Raw genomic sequence first — 19,226 nt, 5'->3', positions numbered from 1 at the left:
TCTACAATAGCCACACATGAGTATTAAAAGTGAAAGACCAGGGAAGACAAGTTAACATTAATAAGGTGTAAAGCCATGGATATAGCTTGTCACAATTATTGTTCAATATCTATGTCAAAGAAGCAATAAAGGAATTGGATAAAATTTTTGTAAGAGCAATAAAAGTCCAAGGGACAGGGATAGTAATGCTGTGACTCCTGCATATAAGAAGGCTCAAGAACAGGCCAACAAAATTACAGATATCTTTAATATCAATTTGCTGGCAGAGTTCTTGAACATATTCTGAGTTCATACATAACAAATTTCCTTGAGACAGGAAAGCTCCAAACCACATATCAGCATGGATTTAAAAAGCTCACTTGTGCAAAATTCAGTTGCCCTACTCTCACGTGATATACTGTTAACCATGGATGAAGGGCAACAAGCACATTCCATATTCCTAAAGGAGATCATGTACAGAATACTAGTACAACTCATTCTTGAGTGATGCTCAAGTGTTTGCGATCCCCACCAGGTTGGATTTAAGGGTGGCATTGAAGCAATTCAGAGACATGCTGCTAGTTTTGTTAACAGCAGGTTCGAACAACACATGAATATTATGGGGATGTTTCGTAAACTCAAATTAGAATCCCTGGAGGGAAGACTAAGTTCTTTTCCGGAAACAATATTGAGTCAATTTAGATAACTAGCATTTGACAGTGAACGATTCTACTGCTGCCAACATACATTTTGTATAAGGACCACGAAGGTAAGATAAGAGGGGCTCATACAGAGGCACATAGACAGTAATTTTACCCTCATCCTATTTGTGAGTGGAACAAGAAAGGATATGACAAACAGTGGTACAAGATACACTCCACTGTACACCATATGGCAGCTTTCAGAGTATATGTATAACTGGATAGATAAAAAGTCTACTCACAAAGCAGTGGGAGAAAAACATATATGAAACTTAAATAAATGTGCAAGTTTTCGGAGTCAGTGACACCTTCTTCTGACAGAAGAGTTGAGGGGAAAGAAGAGGGATAAAGGAAAATGGCTGGTGAGGGTCTGGAAAGGGGAGAGTTCAGGAAAGTTGCCCAGAACATTGGTCAGGGGAGACTTACTGGACAGGATGAGAAGGAAAGAGTCTTTCCTTCTTGACCCATCCACTTAGTCTCCTGTGACCTGGGCTTACCGTGATGAAAGGGCAGATGCACAAGTTGATGGGCATCTGCCCTGCGTTTTAGCTAATGATGAGACGTGTGCGTCTAGGGTTTTAAAGTTTTGTGATGTGTCTGGCCTCTGACCTAAACTTTTGGGCTGGAGGTTTTAGTGTATTGCACAGTGGCTGGCTCGTCCCTTTTTTCCTCGCAGTCACCTAGTCACTTCCATCTGCTATATTGTTTTAGCTCCCTCTACCACTTTCTTCCTGTGTTGTCCATGCTGGTGGCATGCTTCGTCCCACGCTTCCGTGTGGGTAGGCCTATTTTTTTCCAACCTCGTTACCTGTGTTTTACATTCTGTTTTATCTTACTGTTCTGGGTCTTTTCTTGACACTTGTCTCAATCGGTTACTGAGCGGGCTCTTTAGACCTTGCCGTCGTGCGACCATACAACCCTCTCCATCCATTCATCCATCTGGGCTTCTAGGTAACTTTTCCAAACTCTCCTCATTTCCTAAAACTCATCAGTCCTTTTTCTTCATCCCTCTTCCTTTCCCTTCAACCCTTTTACCATAAGAAGAAGCCACTGGCTCCAAAAGTTTGCACATTTACTTATGCTGTATGTATATCTTCTCCTGTCACCACTTGCTGAGTGCATTCTTTATCTAGCCAACTACATTTTATTTTCAAAAATTGATTATTTTCATTGGATTATGTATACAGATGTAGATGTTTAATATTTGCAGATGAAATATCCCTTCTAGTCAAAAGTAAGGAAGTCCTAAAAGAAGAAGAAGAAGAAGAAGAAGAAGAATAAGAAGAAGATTATTATTATTATTATTATTATTCGGGTTGAGGGGGCACTCGACATCATGGTCATGAGTGCCCTGATGAAAAAGTCAACATGGAACCCGATGGGTGGGGATGAAGGCTGTCCCCACATGCGAAGCAGTTTATAATGTACTAAAGTCTGCCACCCTTTTTCACCAGTTCAGGGATGAGGCCTGACAGTGTTGCCCTAATATCAGTATACAGGTCACAAATAACCACAATATGCTGAACCGAAAGCAGAATACCACAAACTTCACAGAAAGGTGGATCCTCCTTCCGGACAAGGAAGCCATGTGTGGAAGGGCTATGCCCGATGCGCAGTCTGGTAGGCAAAACCTCCTTCCAGCAGCGAGGCTGACATGAAATCTGCCAAGCCTTTGTGGTCGATTTGAGCAACCGCAGTTCGCTGTCTGACACCTGCAACCATTCAGTCTCCCATTGACACATGACGCATCTGTCAGAAAATGAGATAATGGCGTGCAACGTGATGGAACATTGATGGACAGCACAATCCAAACATGCTTCCTTGGTAGCTTTGTCAGCCATGTCGTTACCGTGTATCGCAACGTGGCCAGGTACCCAGCAAAAGATCATCTCCTTGCCCAGGCATTGGAGCCAAAGGGGTCATGGATAAGTTGAATCAGCAGGTCTACCGGATACATTTGGTGAAGTGCTTGCAGTGCACTAAGAGAGCCTAACAGACAAGGAAACTCATAGGGTGATGTCTGTGAACCCTCTCCAGTGCCATCAGAATGCCATATAACTCCGCATCATAAGTTGTAAATTGTTCTGGAAGATGCACTTTAAAAACCCTATCAGGTAAAACGACAGAACAACCGAGAGCATTCTCCGTCTGTATAAATAACAATAAAACTATGGTACATACCTAAAATAGACAAAAACAGAGTTGTAAAAACCAGATCTGGAGTACAAGTTTTCATGTACTGTATCAAGCTTAAAATCACTTTGGGCCTCTGAAGACAGCAAGGCGGCAGTGTGTTCCATCCCTGGGTGTGTATTTTCATGCCCAAGAGCTCCAGATCCATGAGACAGTCCATTGCACATATACCAAATGGCTGGGTCGCTTGGAGCCGATTCCTGAACAGTCACTCGAAGGTGGGTTGGATCACTGAACTAAGTTCCAAAGACTAAGGTGATGTTGAGATTTTCAGTGCCTGTCAAGCCTAAAGGATACGTTGCCGAAATCTGGAATGGTGACTCATCAGCCTCTGCACACAGACTCTGAACTGGTCTGGAAGCCCTTTGTTCGTAGGTCTTTGAGGTGTTGGAGCCATATTAATTTCGAGTCAAATAATAAACCCAAAAAGTGCACAGTGTCCGAAAATGTAAAATACCACCCCCAATTGTAAGCTCTGGTTGGTTAATAATCCGATGAGCACAATTAAAATTGACACACACACAGTCTTCTCAGGGGAGAACCGAAAACCAGTTGTCTGGGCCCAGGTTTCCAGCCTCCTAATGGTCAGCTGTAGCTGCCTTGTTGTCGTCGTAAGGTCAGAGGAAGAGCAGAAGACTGCAAACTCACCCACAAACAAAGAGCATTTGACAGGGCTCCTGACTGCGGAGGAAATGCCATTGATAGCGATGGCAAACAATGTGACACTCAGGACACTGCCCTGGGGCACACTATTCTCCTGAACAAAGCAATCAGACATGGCATCAGCAATGCGATAACAAAAGTGCTGGTCCTCGAGAAAGGATTGGCTCAGAAGTGGCAGGCGTCCACTTAGTTCCCATTCATGAAGTTGGCGGAAGAATGTTGTACCCCCAAGTAGTGTCATATGCTTTTTCAAGGTCAAAAAACACACGAACTAAATGGTTTCAGCATAAGAAGGACTCCTGTATCGCCGTCTCCGGTAGAATTAAGTTGTCAAGAATGGAACAGTAGTGCCTGAAACCACACTGGGAGCGGCTCAGGTGATCTCGGGACTCGAGCAGCCAGACAAGGCGGTAGTTGAGGATGCCTTCAAAGAGTCTTTTCCATACAACTGATAAGGGTGATACTCCGATAACTGTAGGGGGTAGGTACAAAGAACACACTGTGATAGTAAAGGGTACGAGAACTTTCACAGCAATTGCTTGCATGGTCATGGTAAGAGGGACAGGAGAGTAGTGGCATCTGTCATCAATGAAAATAGCCACTCCACCTTTAGCCCTGTATCCAGTAGTATTGTCCTTCCTGTGTATGTGGTAACCCTGTAATGCAGATGTGTCTGTGACTTTAAGATGCATCTCTTGTAAGCAGATGCAGAAAAGTTTGTCCTGGACCAGCTGCTGCAATTCTTGCAAAATTGAGCGATATTAATTCAAATTCCACTGCAACACAGAAGTCCCTATGGAACCCATTGGTTAGTGATGGTGGTTCTTTTCTTTCTCCCTCAGAGGCGGTGATTTACCAGGGAGGTTAGGGGGGAACATTAGCCAGTTCCATGCTCTCTGGTTCCTCCGATTGGAAGTCCATATCCTCAAGAGCATAGTTGCCATCAGAAAGTGAGAAAGCTTGTCGATCCGAAGTTTTACCTACCACTTTCTTGGACTTAAAACTACCTCCGAAGGACGTTTGTCTTTACTGACAGGAGGAGGCGGCTGCCTGGGTTGTGGGGATGGCTTAATTGGTTTCTGATGTTGGGTAGTGGTATGTGGCTTTGGCGGTAAGCCTACTGCTGATGGCTTCCGAACGACATCAGTTGCAAGTGGACCGTTTCCCCCACAAGTACATCGGCAAGTGCATGTGCTCGTACTGGAATCTGTGGTCTGAGTTTGTGTGGAGGCATCACACTTAGCAATTCATGTCTTAAGGGCCGATGCAAAAGAAGTAGCCAAAACCGGTGGCTGTATGGCTTTGTAAGCCTTTTTAGCTTCACCATAGGGTATGCATCTCTTTACTTTCAACTCTCGTATTTTCTTTTCCTCACTGTAAACCCCACACTTTCTGCTCCACACTGGGTGATCCCCAGAGGAGTTTACACATTTAGGGGGAAGTTTACAAGAGTGGAGCCTCCACAATTGCCATAAGTAGCCTTCCCATTACATCCCATAATGGTATGGCCAAATCTGTGACATTTATAGCATCGCATAGGGTTAGGAACAAATGGATGAACCATAAGGTGGATATAGTCTGCAAGGATATGTTCCGGTAATTTGGGAATACTACACATTAGAATACATGTTGCTAATTTTTTCAATTTGCCATTGACTCTCCTCATATACTTCTGCATCTCCATGATGCCCACATTCTTCCATTCTTCACGTAACTCCGCAGGGTCCACTTCCATTATATCGGAGCAGGTAACCACGCCCTTACTATAGTTAAGTGTGTTATGCAATTCAGCCTCGAATGGGTAGTCACCTAAGGTCTTACATCCCAGAAGCTTAGATATTTGTTTGGAATTAACAATTTCAACTCAAAGCATTCATTTACGAAGTCATTTGACACTTGTCAGAGGCCTAGCAATACCTTCCAATGCCTTGTGAATATAGAAAGGGGATATCGTCTCAAAGCTTCCCCCGTTTCACTTGATTACAATGAAAGTGTTATGACACACTAATGCCCTGTTACTATTACTCTGAGGCTTCTTTTTGGGAGGACTAACCAACTGATTTCTCACTGAAGAGTGGGTGTAGGTGCTACCTGACAGTACACCCATCCCGTGAAGAGTAGTAGTTTCATGAGACAGTTCCATAGGGATCCCATGAGACACTAGGGAAACAACCGTCGAGCCAGGCAGAGCCCTGCATGCCGGAGCGGAGGGGGTGGAAGGTGCCCCAGAGGTTGCCCACTAAAGACTGTTTTACCTCAACAGCCATTCCTCAGCACGTAGCACACCTTGAGGTTGGCTTTCTTTTTTTTTTTTTTTGTTTTTGTACCTTCCTTGCGGTCCAGGCGGTGAAGCCCAGACCCCCGTTCTCTGAAACATACGTACTGCTGTGTCACATGGTGGTCATTGAAGTATGACCAGAGCTTATGGTGACAGACGACTAGTGGCACTTACCAGTCCCCCGCTCAGGAACCCTGGGGTCGCCAAGCCCGTATTCAGCAAATGAATGCTGAGCCCCTGAGGGGAAGTCCTAAAAGACTTATTGTGATTGAGAGAAATGAAAAGCACACTTAGTGCATAATACACCTTAAGGGTAAACAAAGCAATAAGAGTAGTACACAGGACAACAGTGACTTGCATAACTTCGATGACATGGTAACACAAGAAGTGAAGGAATTCTCCTAATAGGAAACATGGCTACATAGGATGACAAAAACAAGGAAAGCTGTTTGCAGTGAAACAACATGAAATGCTGAGCGAGAGGAGAGAACTATGGAAAACCCTTACGATAAAAATGGACAAGTTACTGGGACATCTATCCTTGCATCCGGAAATAGTTAACTTTACAATGGAAGGATCAACGGATGAGAATAATTGAAGGGATATAAAATCTAGAATACATAAAACAGATTAATAAGCTACTTATGTTTTTAATTCTGCATTCCTAACATATCAAATACACAATTCGAAGTTTAACCAACCAATGTTTTCTAATTCTGTTCACGTGTGGGGCATATTTAATGACACCACATGAATAATCTCAATTAACAACTCAAAAATAGCAGAAGTGTAGTGTCAAACACACACACACACACACACACACACACACACACACACACACACACACTCTTCTCTAGGGGGCTGAAGGGTTTAGCTGGGTGGTGGAGAAGGCAAGGGGAGAAGGGAGGTAGGAAGCTGGAGGGAGAATTGGGGAAGAGTGGCTGACGTTCAATGGGATGTAGCAGGTGTACGAGATAAGAATGCGACACACAGGCTCATGCAGCACATGCTGAAAATGAAGAGGAAGGTTGGGCTGTGTTGGGTGACAGAACCAAGGAAGGGAAACAGTGGAGAAAAGGGATGAGACGTGGTAGGGTTCTAGGGTAAGGAGAATGTATGTAGAGGGCAGGGGGTTGGTGAAGACTGACTGGGTATGAAGGATGTGCTGCAAGGACAACTCCCATCTATGTAATTCAGCAAAAATGGTGCAGGAGGGGGGAAGGGTCTAGATGACAAGGGTCTTGGAGTAGCCAATAAAATCAAACATGTTGTATTCAGCAGCATGTTCTGCCACTGAATGGCCAACTCTGCTCTTGTTCAAAGATAAGCAGTGGTCATTCATTCGTTCAAGTTGACGGCTAGTGGTAGTTAGGCCCACACAAAATGCTGTGCAGAAACTGCAGCAGAACTGGTATAGACAGCAGAACCGGTATATGAAATGGCTGCTTTTACAGGTGACCCTGTCTCGGATATAATACGAGCCTATGATGTGTTAAAATCTTATCCAGCGAGCAGAAACAAATTGTGGACAGGAGAGTGCAGATCTGGAAAGCTGAAGCTTTGAAAATTATGAAACAGGGAAAGATTTTTTAAAATTGTAGTATCTATACTGCTTGCACTTTATTCTTCTCTCATTTCTTACAGGGCTTCCTTCTTCAACATAAAAGTTAAATAGCAGTGGTGAAAAACCAGAACTCTGTCATACATCCCAAATTTTTCTTTCTGCTTCTCCTACTGATTGAAGAGAATAAACATCTAAGGTAATCAGCCTCTTATTCACCCCTCCACGACACAATCTATATACCTCATTGGCCTGTGTCTAGAGTTAATCCTATGCGCAAATGTGAAAACATGTTCTAAATGTTTGTGTAACCTGTATTTGATGTGGGATATGGGTACCACCCAAGTAGTCACCAAGCTGTTAAATATACAATAAATAAAATAATTCTTAACAGTTGGAAGGACAAACAAAATTTAAAGTCCCTATAACTGTGTCTTTATTCAGTGTCACATTTTCAAACAGGGCAATATGACACTACTATGCAATTTGATACTGCAACAATGTATAACTTTTAGAACTGCTTTTAAGGCCTCGACTTGATATTGGTAACTAAAGTTAAAACTGTCATCAACCAGAAGGATGGTTTGAAAACCACAGTACTTCACTGAGCTTGATCCTGCTGAAGGTGGTATGCAATTTCAACCCTCCAAACATTCAACTGACTTACTCAGCCAGTTGTGGGGAGACCTACAGTATCATATGGTCTCCGAACTACTCGTCATTTTTCATATTAACAAACATTATCAGAGATGACACATAAAAATCAGAAAACTGATTGGGAATCAAACCCAAGGCCTCTGAAGCTTTAGTCTGGCACTTTACTACGTGACCACTATGAAAATAAAAGGAAACTTTTGCGCGTTTTATTTATTTTTTCAATGTCAATGGGAATTTGCATGGGAATACTGACTAGGAATTGCTTTCGGTGATTTTTGTCCTTCCATGGCAATGATCTTTCCTAGTTTACAAGAATTCACAGTCAAAAGAAAGTCTTGAATGCAAAATGTTTGTTTCTGTGTTGACATACAGCAAATGCTGGATAAAATGCATCTTGCTTTTGTAAATTATGAAAAAGTTGTTGCACTCACCAACACATTTAGTGTACTCTCAAAATTAGATTGGTCACACTTTCAAAGATTTTGCAGACAAAGTTCAAGCAGGCAAGTTTGTGGTCAGTGAGTAAAACAGTGTTTAACACAGCCACAAAAGACTTGGTGCTAGGAAATCTATCAGCCTCAATCTTCCTTCTACCAACAGATGTTACACAGGATTAATTCCAATAAGTTAATATCATTATTCAGCATCCTGATCAGAAATAAAACATGGATTTACCAACTGGACCTTGAGATGAAGTGCTACTCATTCACCTAAATCTTTAAACCTTCCTTGATCTCTCTCTCTCTTTACCTACCTACCAACCTACCTTCATTGGGAGTAAACAGCAATCACAGTTAAGTAAGACAGATAGTGACCATGGATTGGTATGACTGAGTATGTTATCCTAAGTTCTGTTTCTACAAGACTCCAGGAGAAGTACTCAAAGAAGAGCTATATGCCACTGTACTTCAATATGACAAGCATCTCTTGAAAAGTCCACCAATACATTATTGTATCCTTCTTCCAGTCCACACCTCATCTCACAAAATTTGCTTCTCATCACAAACAAGAAAGAAACCGTCCACAAACACTATTCGATACTATAAAATTAACACTGTCTGGTTACAGAATTCTTCAATAACTTACTCAAGCTTTTCAGTAAATGCACTCATGTATACAATTTTAAGGAGAGTGTTTGAAAGTACGCGAGGTAAGATTTTAGAAATGCTGATATCTGTTTCACTCTCTTTTAAAAAAAAAGTCTTTCAGTAAGTAAACTCGCTTAATTTGCACTCATAATTAAAATTACAGACTACAGCATAACCATATTTGCTCAGTGTACAACTACGTTAATGGATACTGGTTGAAGCTAATTTCAGAATATTTTGCTACAACACTATGCCAATGCAATACAATAACTTACCCAGCACCCAAAAAAGGGCAGCGCCAGCTCCTGCTAAGTAGAAAACAGGCAGGGAACAAATGGCAACAACACCATACTGTTGTGCCAGTGGTATCTCATGTGACAACAATGTAAGCTTCTTCCCTTCAGCATGTCGTAGATGAAGGATATAACCAGCTCCAAGGCTGGCTGCCACAGCAAACAACAACAGTGGTGATGTAATGCTGTCAACAACAAAAAAAAAGACTGATCTCTCTATATGGTCTGCTACATACTTTACATTATCCTAACAAGACTTTCTGGCCTGGCACATTGCAACTGTGACAAAGAACTTATGCAGCATCACAATTTGTTAGTTTCATATTCCATGGATCACTTCTGCAATTAATGTTAATGATGTGGAATAAGTCATATACAGGGTGTCCTACCTAACTATGACATCATGCATTTCTGAAATGAAACAAAATGTGAAAAATTCCATTGGCCAGGGATGTAATGGGCAGGACTGCGCAATCCATAAGTAAACAAATATCACTTTCAACACAAAGTTATCTTTGTTTTGAAAGGCACGTGTATGATTTTTTTTTTCTATCAAAATGAAAACTAGAGGTACAATTACTGATAGTAGACTAGATTTCACTGCCCTAAAATTCATAGCTTCTGAAATACTTACATTTTAAACGATGGCAATGGCACCGCAGATTCTGCTATAATGCAGGCTGGCTGCACAATCCTGAAGCCTGCTGTAGGCAGCCGTTGCTCTGCACTTTATGGCAGAAACTGTGGTACCGTTGCCATCCTTTAAAAAGTAACTATCACAATATATGAGGTTTACAACAGTGAAACCAAGTCCACCATCACTAACTGTACCTCTAGCTTCCATTTTAACAGGAAAAAAAACATATGTCCCATTAAAAAAATTCAACTTTGTGTTTAAAGTGAAGTTTGTTTACTTTTATGGATTATACACTCCTGCTCATTGTGTGAGGCCAACATAGGTACATCCATGGCAAATAGCATTTTTCATATTTTGTTTTGTTTTGGGAGTATGTGAGGTTGCGGAGTTTTGTGGGACAGAGTGTGTGTGTGTGTGTGTGTGTGTGTGTGTGTGTGTGTGTGTGTGTGTTTGTGTGTGGCTACTTTACAGACTTTGAGGTCAGGTTCCTTGCTTTAAAGCAAGGAAAAATGTCTAGTAAACATGGCCTCTAAAATACATACCTTAAGATGTATGAGCAGTTATTCATCTTTGATACTGTGGAACACATCTCTTCAACTGCAAGCTCTTTCCTTTCCATATTTTGGGAGAAAATAATATGGGAAAACAAAACAATTGTCTATAAACAAGGGCTCAAACCTGTCCCTTAAGAGCTATGACAATGTACAATAGAAGAGACGTGTTTCGCACTAGCGAAGATGACCAGGTGCTCACAGCTCTTAAAGTACGCATTTTGGAGCCCATGTTCACTGGATATTTTTAAACTGTTTAATGTAAGGAACCTATCTTCCAAGCGTGCAAAGAGTATTTAGTTACAACCTACATGGCAGGTTTTTGCAATGTGCAGCTGGAATCAGCTCAGACAAAATATACTGTTCATTGCGTCTTTCGTGCAAGAGACACTATTTATGGAAATCATCGATTTGTTTCCTGTTACAAACAAAATGATTTTGACAGCAGTATTTTATGAGCTCATTTAAGAGACTGGTCCCAAATTAGAATAACATGATACTTGTCTTAACTATGTGTATTTTCACAAGAACAATAAAACACCAAGAAAAGCTGGTATTCCAGCAGTGACTGAGCAGTGCTAGGGCATGGCAGCAGCAGTCAGTGCAAACCAGGGTGGTGCTGAGCCTGCTGGAGTACTCCCCATTCTTCATGTTTTACTGTCCCTGTTAATACCATATTTCACAGAACATAAGGCAGTACAGACTATAAGATGAACCTTAATTTTTAAGCAATATTTTTTTTTAAATCTCATTTTTATTATTAGACTGCAAAGCCATACTAAAAAAAATTCTGAATTTACAAAAACGAACTGACCTTTAAAGTACGTAAAAATCGTCACCTGAACTTTCTTCTTCTTCTTCTTCTTCATCATCCTCTTATGGTCTTCACTGCCACCAAGTGCATTACTCATGTCCACACTTCTTGAAAGGTTTAACAGTAATGTCTTCTCTCACTCTAGAGCACAACTGTTTTATCCACTGACACACTTGTTTGATTGTTGGTTGTTTTAAAGCTCCCTTCGGCATCAATTCATGTTGGGTTTCACCCTTTTGTTCCCTTCCTCTCTCATACACACTTTAAATGGTTTATTTATTGAGACATCAAGAGGTTGCAATTGTGAAGCAAGTCCTCCCAGAATAACAGCAAACTCTGTATTTCCCTGTCTCAATATCTCTTTCACAGAATTCTTCAAATGACTACTAAACTGATCTAGCACAAGAAGAGAACTCTTATCCAATAAAGCACCTTTCCTTCCCTCCCACAATCAGTCCATAATTTCATACAAGGCTCATCCATTGAACCCTTGTCATGTACGTGAACAATGACAGCTGGCAGTATTTCAGAAGGTTTTGGCTTTGTTTTGCACTTGACAATGAGCACTGGATTAAGTTTATCACTGTCAGCACAACATGCAAAGACAACAGTGTAGTGCATTTTTTCCATGTCCAATTGCTTTTATAATTACAGTTTTAGCACCTATTATGGCAACAGTTCTGTTACTCGGCACATCAAATGTCAGAGGCGTTTTGTCCAAATTCGCTATATGGCTTAGTTCCACACTGGTTTTCTTTCAGTGTTGAATAATAGATCAATGGAAAAATAATATTCTCTCTTCATACTCTTGTGGTATTCTCTGAGATATTCTGGCTTTGGTTCGCACGCTAAGTCCACAATACTTCATGAACCTGTAGCACCAACCAACTCCACCTTTAAAGTCTGTTAAGTTCCACTGTAGCACTAGCTTCCAAGCATGTATTTGAATCATTTTTGTATTCATTCCAATGCCATTTTGACAGTGTCCTTGAATCCATTTCAATACATCATCATCTAGTGTTTGCTATTTTGCATTCAGCCCTCTATTTGCACATTAAGGCTTCCTCATTTTTTTTTCAGTTCTTCTTTACTAGCCCGCCACTTGCGAGTAGTTTCTTCTGTTGATGGAGGTCTGAAATGCATCTCAGCTGCTCTGTTTCCATGTTCTTCTTGTGCTATTACTTTCAATTTATCGCCTGTATCAAATGAATACCTTTTATTTTTTTCCATTTGAAACTAGCTACTAACAAAAATATTGTACTGTTACCAATAACACAAGTCCACTGGCACCATAAATTGCGACGACGCATCATAGGCTAGACAGTGTTCTGGGTTTATGAGGGCAGGGTGGGAGAAAGGTAGTGTTAGCAAGCTTGTGAATCACCACAACTCACGTTCATTGCATCAGAGCACAGCTGCTGCCAGTTGAACCCATTGTTGCCAGACAGAGATAGGATTCTCGTGACATCAAATATTTCGCCATATGTAAGACTGCTGGGAATTATACATCAAACACTAGACATTTTATATTAATTTCGAGAATAAGATGCACCTGAATTTTGGAGGCAATTTTTCAAAGAAAAAAGTGTCTCTTCGGTCCATACCATACGGTACTTATCAATAAAACAAACTTTGCACTACACTAATTTGGGACCACTCTATCAAATGAACCTCTAAAACACTACTTTAAAAATAATTTTGTTTGTAATGGGAAACAAACTGACACCTTCCATTGACACTGGGTGTCATATGAAAGAAGCGATGAGCAGTGTTTATTTGGTCTGACCCCAGCTACAAATCACAGAAGTAAAATTGTCAATATACTAGAGATTAAGTGCCTGACAACCCTTAGCAGAGAGACCCTGTATAAATAAAATAAAATTGTGTTGACTACTAAAAGATATCGTGCCTCCCAACGTCCAGTCCCCTCCATTGCTCAGCCTATTGCTGCTGCAAAAGATTATCATATCATTACGCACATCCTGCTACATCTTTAAGACTTTAGTAGTTTCTCTAAAAACATACTGTGAAAGGCACACTCAATTGTTTACACAAAGTCTCATAAAATGCCAAGAATGACACTTTATTGTTTAAATATTGTATTATCTGGTAACTGTATTGAGACCTATATTTTCTGTGGATATATCTTTACAAAATTAAAACAGAGATTTACTAAATACATTACTCTGGCTGCCCTTACGTCTTAGAAAGGAATATAAACAGCATAATATGCCAGTAGTTATGAGTATCTCTCTCGATAGCATTCTTCCACTTGCCTTATACTTAACAGCAAAGGGTTCAAGTCTGAGCGGAGCTATCCAGATGCAGGTTTACCAGGTTCACTTGGAGGGACTACCACACCAGTGTCACATCTCTAGCAACTTTGACACTGACAAAACATTGTAGTCTATAATTCCTGTATTAGAAAAACACACTGTGACAATGAAACATTCAATACATGACAGTACAGGGCATGAATCAGCAAAACAAAATTTAATGAATTTAGTTGAAATAATGTCTATTTTTGGTAAGTTTTTACTTTTGAATGGATGTTCTAGATTTCTCTGGAGGAGGACAGATTAGCAGTTTTTGACTGTTTATGGCACTACTTTGTGTATATATCCAAACTGCTTTATCTCTTGGCATCTTTATGCCAATCTTATGTGCTGACTGTAAGGTGTGATCATTTCTAATGAATTAATTTTTGGTGGGTGTTCTGGTATAACGACAAGTGACAGCACAAAGATGAAGAATGCAAGAGCCAACAGTTCACTTACTAGGACTGCACCACAGCAGGAACGGTCTCTAGCTGAAGAGAATATAAACACAGTTCCTGCCAGCCTCGGCCGGACAGTAGACGCCAGCCAGTAGAAGATGGACACTAGAATCCATGGACTAGAAGAGAGCACAACAATAGCCGTTTCTTGTGGTCCATATCCATTACTTGCACGGACAATGTATGTAGCGAAAGACACTGACTGTTTGCATTTCACTAATCGCTTGCGACACTTTCTTGTAGGCCAAAGTTCAGTGTTGTCAATATACTTTATTCTAATAAAAACCATTAAAGTGATTGCTGGCATTGTTGTATAGCTATCTGAGAAAGCAGCATCTGTTAGGCACCCTATAAGAGGTGAGTGTGGGCTGGACCCCACAGTGGGACATTACAGTCAAACCTGGCTACTTTTTTCTTTTTAAAAATGATAATAACAAAACAAAATTATACAGCAGTGTTGCTTCTTTGTTTCTAGTATGAATTAATATTTTTGCAAATCTATTACAGCAGTGCAAGGCCTGCTCTCTTCAAGTAAAGGCAATAAATTGGACACACTTCACACAAATACATGCACATGCACAGATGCGCACACATAGTACTACAGTATGGTGAGTTATTACCTTTATTCTTTTTGATTATTTATATTACCACTTTGGACTTTCCATTATCAAAATATATCATAAAGTAGAAATCAACTGAGATAGGGTGGTTTCAAATTCTAGAAGTTAGAATTAACTCTTTATGTCAGAATTAAGAGAACCAATGACTGAGGCGTATAGTGTCAAAACCGTCCAAACAACTGAAAATGTATTTTTCAATATGGATGAAGAACCTCCAGAGACAAAACAATGATGGTCACATACTTTTTTCTTTCATATTAACATCCTTAATGGTTTAATATTTAATATCTATTGTTGTGTGAAATCTGATTCATAAGGAACCTTTTTTTTCTTTTCTTTCTTTATTTTAATTTAAAGTTTTGGCTTGACCAGGATGGATGTACTACAAAAATTAAGTTTGTATGGAACCCTCGGTGAGTGAGTCCTACTCACACTTATTCAGATTTTTTTTAAATTATAAAGCTGCACTCTTAAAATTACAAAATCTTGTGCAAAAAGTTACTAAAGGAAAATAAAGTGACATTGTAACTACTACTCTTTATAGTAAAAAAAGGGGGGGGGGGGTATTTCAACGTAACTTGTAAAATAACAAACCAAGAACAACATCAAAAGACAGCTGAATATGAAATAGGATGCCTCTAACTAATCTAACTAGATCACTTATATCTTGAACAAAATAAAAAGAAATTGATCTGCAAACACTCAAGCATGTTAATAGAATCATTATTATGATTTACAATAGTCACCGTTCCCACACAATGAGTAATATGAGTAATATTGTTTTAAGTCTTTAATTTGCTCTCATTTACACTACAACATCAGGCATTTCACATGAACCACTGATGCAAAATACACATCCCCAGAGGAATGGTCACCACTGCGAGATACAACAGGAATGATCATTTGAAACAAAAAAGCCTAGTAACATGGCCTCTAAAATGAGTACCTTCAGAGCTGTGAGCACAACTTCATCTTAAAAACTGTGAAACAAATCTCTTCTACTGTAAGCTCTTTGCTTTCCATATTTTGAGAGGTGGTAGTATGGACCAAAACATGACAAACGTCCAGTAAACATGGGCTCTAAAATGCATACCTTAAGAGATATGAGCAGTTATTCATCTTTACTTCTGTGAAACTCATAGCTCTTAAGGCATGCATTTTAGAGACCATGTTTACTAGACTTTTTTTACTTGAATTATTGTTTTTGTCATATCTCTGAATAAAGACACAAAAAAATGACACACCACAAATAAATTATACGAACAGCATCAAAATCAGTAGATTTGATGTATATGTACAGACAAACAAACGACTACAATTTCAGAAAAATTGAACGATGTATTCATGGGAAAGAGCTTCACAACTTGGTCAAGTCAATAAGGTATTGATACACCTCTGGCCCTTATGCAAACAGTTATTTGGCTTAGCATTGACTGACAGAGTTTCTGGATGTCCTCCCGAGGGATTATCATGCCAAATTCTGCCCAACTGCCACCTTAGATCATCAAATCCTCATGATGATTGGAGGACCTTGCCCAATAATGCTCCAAACATTGTCATGGGGAAAGATCCTATGACCTTGCTGGCCAAGGTAGGGTTTGGCAAGTAGGAAGACAAGCAACAGAAACTCTTGCCATGTGCAGGCGGGCATGTTTGGAGCATTATGGGCAGGGCCCTCCAACCAACTCTGGATTTTGATGAGCTAACATGCCAACTGGGCAGAATTTGACATGATATTCCTCAGGAAGACAACGAAAAACTTTGTTAATCAATACGAAGCCAAATAACTGTTTACAAGAGGGTCAGAGGTGGACCAATGCAATAATGACTTGCTCAGTTGGTGAGGCTCTTTCTCTTGAATAAATCATCCAATTTTTTTCTGAAATTGTCATAATTTGTTTTTGTATACATGTCCATCACATACCACATCTAGCAATTTCCATCCCATTCAGATAATTCGCTTATGATGCGGTTGGTGGTGGTTGACTCCCCCCCCCCCCCCCCCCCCCCCTTTTACAGTATATGTCGGAGGAAGGGCCAGGGGTGATAAGTCCTAGAGCGGAACCAAGCAGGTTCTGATGGATGTAGGTTGCAGTACTTTTACAGAGATGAAGAGGCTTGCAGAGATAGACTACTGTGTCAAATCAGCCTTCCAACTGAAGACCACAACAACAACAAAAACAACAACAACAACAACAACAACAACATGGGTACAACCATATTCAGAAATTCTGGATTTGTAAAGCAAACAAACTGGAGACAGGAAAGTATAATGGGCTTGTTGATAAGTCCTGCTAATACCAAGGACTGTAATAAACAGAAAACACAACTGATATTGAGGTTATAAATGATCAGCCACACACATCCAACTAACATATAGGACACAAATGTAGAACATATGTGCAATCATTAGTCGCATGCATAAATGCAGTTAGCAGATGCACTGTATGTCCAGTGGAACAGAGAGAATGAACTCCACACAAATAATAATAGTATACCATTTCTGTGGCTTACATTCACTCTACAGCAAGATTAACATGATTAGGACTGAGTATATGGCAATGTGAGCATTAGCATCCAAGCACTAAGAAACAGTATCATATAAAGTAAATTAATCAAAAAGAAGTAGCACAATAAATCAATGACAGTGCTAAAAATAAATGCAAAAAATGTACAAAAAGCTCAAAAATGGTAATTAATTATGGGCTGCTTGTTAGAATTAAACTGATAAAGGTAGTATGCTTTCCCAATATTGTGGGTAGGAACTAGGAAGTAAAAGAAGGGTTTACAAGGAGCTTAATACATTGAATTTTATCATACAAAATAGAGGATAAGTATACAGCCAAATTATGGGCTTACCTCTCATGTGCAAAGATCTTACATTCCATCAGTTAGTCATGTAAAGATGTTCACATGAAACAAGCAACTCAAACTGGTGGGTTCTCTTTCTAGAGAAGGAATCTGTGTATCAGGAGGCAGTCTCCAATACAGATGTCCAGGTATATCAACAGGCTCACCTCAGTGGCAGCTGACCAAGTCAGCTTCACAAACACATGACCAACAGCCAAGATGTCTGTTTCCAATAACTAAATATTACTCAAAAATATTTCAACTGGAAATACTGAAACTGAATCCAACTGACTTAATAGTGGATGAAGATATCAAATAATGCATTTGAATATCAAAATTTCAATACACCATTGCATAACACTGTGTAAACTCTATATTTTAATTGACATTAATTTTTATCAGCACTGATTACGAAACTACCTTAAAATTTCACTACTGATAAACCAAAAGTGATACAATCATAAACAATATGTCCGACAGTAGGTGAGCTGTACAGTGAATATGAAATGTTGAGTAAGGTTGGAAAGTGACCAGTATGGGGAAGCACTCATTTCAATAAGCATATTATTAATATGTCAATGTGATCTATAGGTAGCGCCTTTCATTAGTAATCAAAAAATCCTGGGTTCTATCCGTCACTGCTTAAATTTGGAATATTAATCACAGTCAATGGCAGCCAAGGACTTTTGGCATAAGGAAACTCCACTGCACTGCCAACAGCCTTGTCAAAAGTGTGGGAGGAGCAAAGGTTCAGGACAATCTCATGCTCCTGGGATGGGAAAAGAAGTGGTACGGTGATGTAGGAGACAATGGAAACCACTAGGATGAAGACAATGTGTATCCACAGAAATTGTGAACTGGAATTGGGAGGAGGTGGAGAGGCATGGGAGGCTAGAAAATAAGAAAAGGGAAATACAAAGGCTCAGTCTAGATATAGTTGGTATCAGTGAAGTGTAACAAAAAGAAGATAAGAGCATATTGTCAGATGAATGTAGGGTAATATCAACAGCAGCAGAAAATGGTATAACAGGAGTAAATGTAAGTAAACATAAACTCCATCCACAGGCCCTGACAGGCCCATCAATACCAACTGACTGCTAAATCATCCTCTGCTAACAGCTTCAATGGACACGGTATGGAGGGGCTGGTGTCAGCTTTCAGCCATTGTCAATTTCTGTGACTTCTCAATCAAGCTGCTCCTTAATGGCCTCATGAGGCTGAGTGAACCCTATTCCAGTCCTCCTGCCAAGATAAAAACGTCAGTGGCAGTATCAGGAATCAAACCCAGGTCCTCCACATGCCAGTCAGCTGTGCTGACCCCTCAACTACAGAGGTGGACATAACAGCAATAGGGTATGTTACGAATAGAAAGATATGTCAGAGAGTGAGTTACTTTAAACAATTTAATGATAGTATTATTCTCATCAGAATCAACAGCAAACCAATGTTAATGACAATAGTTCAGGTACACATACCAAACCAAAAGATGAAGATGTGGACAAAGTATATGAGAGCATTGAACAACTACTCAGTATGTAAAAGGAGATGATAATCCCATACTTATG

The 19,226-nt window shown here is 40.0% G+C and overlaps 1 protein-coding gene across 2 annotated transcripts in view; it reads right to left on the bottom strand.

The window, feature by feature from the left end:
• LOC126285017 (prenylated Rab acceptor protein 1) overlaps positions 1–19,226 on the bottom strand; it is a 53,704-nt gene that overhangs the window by 11,400 nt on the left and 23,078 nt on the right. For both annotated transcript variants that reach the window (XM_049984327.1, XM_049984328.1), the window contains exon 3: positions 9,396–9,598. In XM_049984327.1, the coding sequence (XP_049840284.1) occupies positions 9,396–9,598 (203 nt within the window). The remainder of the gene's footprint in view (positions 1–9,395; positions 9,599–19,226) is intronic.

The sequence above is a fragment of the Schistocerca gregaria genome, chromosome 8 (genome assembly GCF_023897955.1).
Source record: "Schistocerca gregaria isolate iqSchGreg1 chromosome 8, iqSchGreg1.2, whole genome shotgun sequence".
NCBI classification, from domain to species: Eukaryota; Metazoa; Arthropoda; class Insecta; order Orthoptera; family Acrididae; genus Schistocerca; species Schistocerca gregaria.
The sequence above is the reverse complement of the archived record's forward strand: the minus strand, read 5'-3'. Positions and strand labels throughout refer to the sequence as shown.